This window comes from Octopus bimaculoides, chromosome 3 (assembly GCF_001194135.2).
Source record: "Octopus bimaculoides isolate UCB-OBI-ISO-001 chromosome 3, ASM119413v2, whole genome shotgun sequence".
Lineage (NCBI taxonomy): Eukaryota > Metazoa > Mollusca > Cephalopoda > Octopoda > Octopodidae > Octopus > Octopus bimaculoides.
In genome coordinates this window covers 99,782,994-99,791,410 of record NC_068983.1, presented here as the reverse complement: position 1 = coordinate 99,791,410, position 8,417 = coordinate 99,782,994, and the positions used below count along the sequence as shown (strand labels likewise).

General features: G+C 35.5%; 1 protein-coding gene across 1 annotated transcript in view; it reads left to right on the top strand.

Moving 5' to 3' along the window:
- Positions 1-8,417, top strand: part of LOC106875714 (tRNA-dihydrouridine(20) synthase [NAD(P)+]-like) — a 61,861-nt gene that overhangs the window by 23,879 nt on the left and 29,565 nt on the right. Inside the window, exons 6-8 of the mRNA XM_052966773.1 lie at positions 1,200-1,260; positions 5,320-5,367; positions 7,817-7,882. Of these exons, the coding sequence (XP_052822733.1) occupies positions 1,200-1,260; positions 5,320-5,367; positions 7,817-7,882 (175 nt within the window). The remainder of the gene's footprint in view (positions 1-1,199; positions 1,261-5,319; positions 5,368-7,816; positions 7,883-8,417) is intronic.

The following is an 8,417-nucleotide window of genomic DNA, read 5'->3' as shown; positions in this document are numbered from 1 at the left end:
CAAAGGTCTCGGTCAGTAGTCATCGCCTCGGTGAGGCCCAATGTACGAAGGTCTTGCCTCACCACCTCAGCCCAGGTCTTCCTGGGCCTACCTCTTCCACGGGTTCCCTCAACTGTTAGGGTGTGGCACTTTTTCACGCAGCTATCCTCCTCCATTCTCACCACATGTCCATACCAGCGCAATCGTCTCTCTTGCACGCCACAACTGATGCTTCTAATGTTCAGCTTTTCTCTCAAGATACTTACACTCTGACGGGTATTCACATTGACATTACACATCCAACGGATGCAAGATTAGGAATGCTCAGCTGGAGGGCTGCAATGGATGAGCTTGTATGCAAGGGCAACCATACTTAGCTTGATGTGTCTTTTCAAGCACAGCAAACCTCCAGGCGTCTCAGTCCCCTGTCATCCTTTCTGTGAGTTCTAATGTTTATAGATTCATTCTCACCACTTCATCTCATGTCTTCATGGGTCTATCCCTTCTATATGTTTCCTCTAGATTTAGCGACCAACACCTATTGATGCAACTGTCCTCATTCATGCATTACATGGCCATACCAGTGCAGTCTTCTCTCTTGCACACTATATTTGATGCTACATATACCCTGGTAAAATTACCTATAACTGTACCTATATGTTATTTTAACATAAATCATGCAATGAATTATCAATATGATGACTTAATTATTGAGTTCAAATTCCACCAAGGTCCACTTTGCCTTTCATCCATTCAGGGTCGATAAAATAAGTACCAGTTGAACATTAGGGTCGATATAATCGACCTGCTCTCTCTTTTAAACTGTTGGCCTTGTGCCAAAATTTGAAACAAATATGATGACTTAATTAGCATAATTAATGCATAATTTTATTTTGCTGGGCAAATGAATATGATGTTTGAATTCTGACAGTCAGCTTGTTTTTCTTTTCTGACTTAAGCTGATACTAATAGAGTCTAGTAACAAACTTTGTTTTGTTTATAGTAGCATTCTAAATGGATGTGAACACATTTGACTTCAAGTTGTACCTAGTTTACCTTGTATAATACATTAAATTATAGTTTGCATTACCCAAAATGTATTTTAACTAGTTCTAATAGCTATCAGTAAAAGATACATGTTAGAAGTTTCTTTTAAAATGTTTAATGATTTAAAGTTATTGATAAATATAAGGTAACTAAAATTCACCTTCTATTTGTAGAGAAGATTGTGTCACTGCTGTTGATGTCAACATGGGCTGTCCAAAAGAGTTTTCTATAAAAGTATGTACCTAGACAACATTTTAATAGTATTTTTGGTATTTTGAAAAGTATTTTTGGTATTAATGAATGACCCTGCTTGCATGACAGTGACTCTCAATTACAACTACCATGTGATGTCAAGACAAGCAAACACAAACACACACTCATGTATTTACATTCACATGTGTATATGCCTATAAATATACTGATGGGTTTCTTTTAGTTTCCATCTACCAAATCCACTCACAAGGTTTTTTCAGTGTTCTCGGTCTGTTAACGGGCAAGCGTTCAGATAAGTATACTGGCACTGATGTAGCAACATTCGAAATTTTGTCTAGGTGAATCTAGCGGAGGAGAACTGATCAATTTTACGTTAACAAGCGTAATTTGGAAAGTTCAAAATCTAGATCCTAGATTATCCACATCTGGGTTGTACATTTATTTAATGTTCTTCCTACAGGTAAGATGAAATTTTTTGTTTGCCGCCTACAAACATCTTTGCCAGTATATATATACAGTGAAGCGTTACTATAGCATCATATATTATCAACTGCTATTTCCAGTAAACATCGGTGCATTGTTGTACCACTCATGATCGTCGTCATTTAACGCCTGCTTTCCATGCTGGCATGGGTTGGATGGTTTGACTGAGGGCTGGCAAGCCAGAAGGCTGCACCAGGCTCCAATCAGATCTGGCAAAGTTTCTACAGCTGGATGCCCTTCCTAACGCCAACCACTCCGAGAGTGTAGTGGGTGCTTTTTATGTGCCACTGGCACCAGCATTGACCGTACTTGAATGGTGCTTTTTACATGCCACCGGCACAGGAGCCAGTCTGGTGGCACTGGCAACAACCATGCTTGAATGGTGCTTTTCATGTACCACAGGCACTGGACTAGTCAGCCGGCACTGGCATTGACCATGCTCGAATGGTGCTTTTTATGAGCCACTGGCATGGAAGCCAATCAAGCGGTACTGTCATCGGCCACGACAATGACTTGATCACCTAGGTAATGGAATCTATCAATTATTTCTAGTTTTTTCCCCCTGTCATGTGATGGAAGCTGTTTTCTGCACATTTTCAGTATTTATTGCCCCTGAGCATTTGCCACACACAGTATTTTGCGAAATACTATATTAGCAATTGATGTCATTCATGTGGAAAGTGAAACAACCATCAAAAACGCTTGAAAATAATTTAAGAAAAAATTTTAATCAAAATCAAAATTTTATCCTGAAGAGAGGAAATTGGAACATTATCCAATGAAAGTTCCTTTTAACCCTGATGAAGGGAATTTTAGGTCCCAAAATATTGGATAGATTAAAGACCAACAGCAACAACAATAAAAAAATAAGCAAAGATTACCAGGTGACTTACTTTTAATTTTCGTTGCTTCATCTTACAGTCCATTTTGCATTGTTTAGCCTTCTATCTCTTTCAATATTTATATATATATATATAATCATCATCATCATCGTCATTTAATGTCCGCTTTCCATGCTAGCATCCCATATGTATATATTTGGATTAACACTATCAATGGCTTCATGTGGAAAGAATTTTCGCAAATTTCAAGCAATCCACTTAAGAATGCTAGTAATTACCTCCATTTCTCATCAAAATGGAGGTGATTACCAGCCTTTTTAAGCAGACTGCTTGGAAATTATGGAAATTTTTTCCATATGAAACCTTTAGTTACATTATTAATCCACAAATAAAGAATATTTATCCATCAAACATGATGCTGAACTCTCATTCCATTCTCTCTCTTCAATACTGTTGTGTGTGTGTGTATGTATATCTACATATATGTGTGTGTGTGTGTGTGTATATATATATATATATATATATATATATATTGTATAAATATATTTTCTCATATTTTAGTTTACTATTCTCACAAGCCATTCATCTAAATCCAATTTGAATACTGTCGTATTTTTAATATATAATTTTAAAATTGTCATGTATTAAAATCTAAGAAAAAAAAAGAAAAGTTTCTATTTTTCATGTTTGCCAAATCCTATTTTATTTTTATTTTTCTTGTTTGCACTGTGAGCTGAAATTTAATAATTATCATCATATTTTCCCCCGCTTGTATAAGTTGGTCGGGTCTTCTCTAGTACAATATTTCACCATTTATTGCAATCCTTTGTCACTTCCTTTGTGAGATTTAGCCTCTTGAAATCAGTCTTCACTACTTCTTTCCATATCTTCCTTTCATTCTCTCTTCTGCAAATTACTTCCACCTGTATCACTTGACTGACTGTCACTCTTCATATACATCATATGTCTACTCCAGCACAGTCTTCTCTTTTACACATCATTGTTGATACCTCCTGCATTCAGTTTTGCTGTCAGCCCATTTTGTGTTCATTTATGTACACTAACATTATACATCCAGCACAGAATGGACACCTCATTTTTTTCTTATGCATCCAGTACTCCTGTTTTACCTTTGTGCAGTATCACACATTATAAACAGGCATCATATAGACTTTCCAATCTCAACTTTTTCTGCCCATTTCTAATTTTGGCCACTATGCATTTGGAATACCCACCACTGCTGCCACATAAGAAACAGGAGCTGTCAACTTCTAGGGGGGTTTCTGTGCATTTGAAAGGGTTTATTTCATTAGTTCTCTTTGTATCCCTGTGCATCTGCAACATATGAACTCCTTCTCTCTCAGCCTCCTTGTAATCCCACTGCGTCTCTCATATACTCTTATATTGGCTACACTGTGTAGAATTTTTATTTATATCTTTTCTGCATATTAAGCTTGCCCACTTCCTAAATGACAATAGTTCTACATCCTTTCTTGCTACCTAAGACTTTTATCTTAGCTACATTTACTTTAAACCTCTTCATTCTGGGTCCTGCTTCCATGTTTGAGACTTGTAACTTTTTGATTGATTCACCTTTGAGAACTAGGTTGTTGACATACAGGAGTTACCACAGCCAATCTTGAATTTTTCTGTTATGACTTGGATATCTATAATAAACAGATGGGAGCTGAGAGTACCTACCTGCATGCTAAATTCCATACTGAATTTATTGCTAACTCACACCTTGATGACAGCATCTCTACATGGCTCTCACAAGCCATTCATCTATATCCAGTTTTTTTAATAACCACCAGACTACAAAACACGAAACACTACCAAAGACCTTCTCCAGGTCAATTTGCTTTCTTGCTTTTAACTAAAAGCTGATATTACTTTATGGAGTAAAGGACATCAGTAATTCCCCATCATGGCACCAAGCTGAACTGCATTTCATGTAAGCTAATTCTCTTCCTACTTAAGCTCCTTCCTACTGCAGCTCTTTTTGTCTATAAGTGATACTTCTGTAGTTGCTCCTTTCTTGAGCATTGCTTTTATCTCTTGTAGCAGTTGACAATGATACCTCTACAATAGTTATATGGGACAACACCTCTGAACTACTTAATTAACTATGCAAGTGATTAGTGCATGTCCTACTTCACCTGATATTTTTAGTATCTCACCAATTCTCCCTGATGGTTCAGTTCTTTCCTTAATGGTTATTTAGAACCTATAGTTGTTTCTTCTTTGGTAGTCTCTCACCTACACAATTCTCTGTATTCAACATAGCTGCCTCTTCCAATACCTCTCTTTTCTCAGCAAGTATACCTCTTACATTATGTACATGCTTTCAGTCCCATGTTTAGATTCAGATGCGCTGCTTTGCATTCTGAAACACCTCACACCTTCCAGCCTTATATCACAAACCTCTTACTTTCTACTTCTATTTATCTGCTATTGTTCCTTGCTCCCCTCTTTATTCCTTTCTTTTCAGACCTGTCTCTTAATATTTTTCTACTTTTCTATGCATTTACGTATTGATCTACAAAATCTGTGTGTTTATACAACAATATTTAATCTCATGCCTTCTGAAAATAAGATTAAATAATATAGTGCTACAATGTAACTAATTTAATTTTAAAGTATTTCTCTGTTTAAAGTAAATCTGTACATAAGGAAAATAATCTGTAAGTCTCTTACATCCATAAAGTTTCATTACAGAAATTTTCTGTCTTTCTGTTTAATCACTTACCATTAGGGTGGAATGGGAGCTGCACTTCTGAAGAAGCCAGAAAAAGTTAAAGAGGTATGTTTAAAATTAATTCTATATTATTGTTCTGCAAATAAACTTCCTTCTTATTTCAATAAAATCTCAGTCGGCAGACTGATTTCCTTGTTCTGTTAGTTCTTGGTGCTTCACTAACTAGATAATTCATTATATTTTTTTCTGATTAATATCTCTAAACTGCTTCTAATTACATAATATTCAGACAGTTCTGAAGGTTCTGAGAAAAATGTGTGTTAAATCAGTGGAAAAGTTCTGTTTGTACAAGCTTTAAACTCATAAAATGAGGCATAACCTCATCTTTTGTCTTTCCTTCTAGATTATATTTAAACATTAATTCTTTTATCATCTTCATCTACCTTGAGCTATGATTAACCCTTTTGATACAAACACCTGAGACTGCACATGGTTCTGTATTAAAAACTTGCTTTTTTAAAGTGATCTAAATTAAAATCTCCCATAAAAAGATCATGTTGATTTATGTTCCAAACACCAGCTTAATAAATATTCCATTGTTTTCCAAATTCATTGAAACATACACAGTGTATTTCAACAGAAATGTTGTAATGAAAGGGTTAACACATCTTTACTGTAATATACAGTTTCAAAACATTTACCCTTTGCGCTATGGTCATGTGCTATATTTATAGCTTTTTTTCATTATTTATTTACAGTGCAAATCTTACCATATAGTGTTATATTCTGTCATTCATGAAACCTTTGCATCTCTTTTGGTCTGATCTTATGACTTTTGAAGATCTTAAAGTGTCATCCCATTTTAGATTATTTAAGTCCTTTTATAAAGTTATGAGTTGTAAGTCTAACTTTTATTTCATTCATCTTTTGGTTAGGTATTGACCTGATGGAGTGTCTATATAGTGTTTGGTACTTTATTAACATGGTTTTGATATTTCAGTGTACACAAATCAAATAATTTTATACTTTCTCAGACAGAATTCTGCAGTTGAAAAAGCCATAGTGCATTTAGATTTTGCCTGTATTACTTGCATAAGAGTTTGCCTGTATTACTTACATGAGAAGGGATGCAAGATAAAAATGTTGAAACTTCTATGTTACACGAAGTATTAGTTTACTTATCATCATCATCATCGTTTAACGTCTGCTTTCTATGCTAGCATGGGTTGGACAATTTGACTGAGGACTGGTGAACCAGATGGCTACACCAGGTTCCAATCTGATTTGGCAGAGTTTCTACAGCTGGATGCCCTTCTTAACGCCAACCACTCCAAGAGTGTAGTGGGTGCTTTTACATGCCACCGACACAAAGGCCAGTCAGGCGGTACTGGCAACGGCCACACTCAAAATGGTGTATTTTACGTACCACCTGCACAGGAGCCAGTCCAGCGGCACTGGCAACGATCTCGTTCTAATGTCTTGTAATTTAAGAATATATGAATGTATAAAAATGATAATATTCGAAGGTAATAGGAGAATATACTAATCCAGAATTTAACGGTCTGATCATTGTCAGTGCCAGTTTTGTTACATCCACTTTTTTGACACTGGTATTAGCTGAATAAAACTTCTTGAAATACTATTCTTTGGTTGGATGCCCTTCCTAATACCATCCTTTCCTTTTTAAGTAAAATACTGTTTTATACTGGAATATTCATATCAAACTGCTGAGCTGCTGGACATAAACAAACACCACCTCTGCCCAGCAGTGTTGGTTTTAAGATTTGCTGAGACAAACACAAGCATGCACATACATGTGCATACATGTACTGCACCATCATCACCATGTGTGTGTGTGACTAGCTTCTCTACAGTTTCCATCTACCAAAGTGTGCTCACAAAGCTTCAGTTAACTCAAAGCTATGGTAAAAGACACTTGCTCAAAGTTCCACACAGCAGCATTGAACATGAAGCAAACTTTGTAACACATAGCCATGCCTGTGCCTATGTCTCCTCACACTTATACTGATATGTAATGATATCATTTCTTATGTTTTTATGTGAGTCAAATTAAAAGAGATGAAGTATTATTTGGCTTTCAACAAAACAAATTTATTGGATAAGTACCATAAAGCATCTTTCCAAATTGGAAGATCTATACATTACCAATAACTAAGCTTGAACTCAGAATCCTGGTGTAGATCAGTAGTTCTTAAATTGTCAAATACCAGAATCTCCCAAAATATTTGTGAAATTTTTAGATCCTCTCTTTCCCCACCACCCTCAGTTTTTATTAACAAGGATAAAATAGTGTTTGAATTCATATAATATTTTTTTTATTATTGAGTGGATGAGTTTAAAAAGTTTAAACCACCTTAATTTTATTAAATATAGCAATTTGTATTACCTTTTTTAATCCCTGCAGCACCACCACTACCTCTACAAAAAAACACTGATATAGATCGTTAATTCATAAAAAATTGTTTGATGCTTTTTCTTTTGATCTTCTAAGAAATATTTGGCATAAATAATTTTTAGTAAAATCTTCTTTCAGATTTTAACCACACTTGTTAACAACTTATCTATACCGGTGACATGCAAAATTCGAGTCCTTCCTTCTGTAAGTTTATGGCTTTTATTTCACTTATTTACAACTTTTATTATTATTATCATTATTATTATTATTATTATTACTATTATTATTATTACTACTTAGGCAGTGAGCTGGCAGAATTGTTAGCATGCTGGACGAAATGCTTAGCGGTATTTTGCTTGTTGCTACATTTTGAATTCAAATTTCACCAAGGTCAGCCTTGCCTTTCATCCTTTCAAGATCGATAAATTAAATACCAGTAAAACTCTGGGGTCAATGTAATCAACTCATCCTCTCCCCCAAAATTGCTGCCCTTGTGGCAAAACTTGAAACCATTATTATTATTATTATTATTAAGGTGGTGAGCTGGCAGAATCATTAGCACACCGGGCGAAATGCTTAGCAGTATTTTGTCTGCCGCTATGTTCTGAGTTCAAGTTCCACTGAGGTCAGCTTTGCTTTTCATCCTCTCAGGGTCAATAAATTATGAGGTCGATGTAATCAACTTTCCCCCTCCCCCAAATTTCAGGCCTTTTGCCTATAGTAGAAAAGATTATTATTA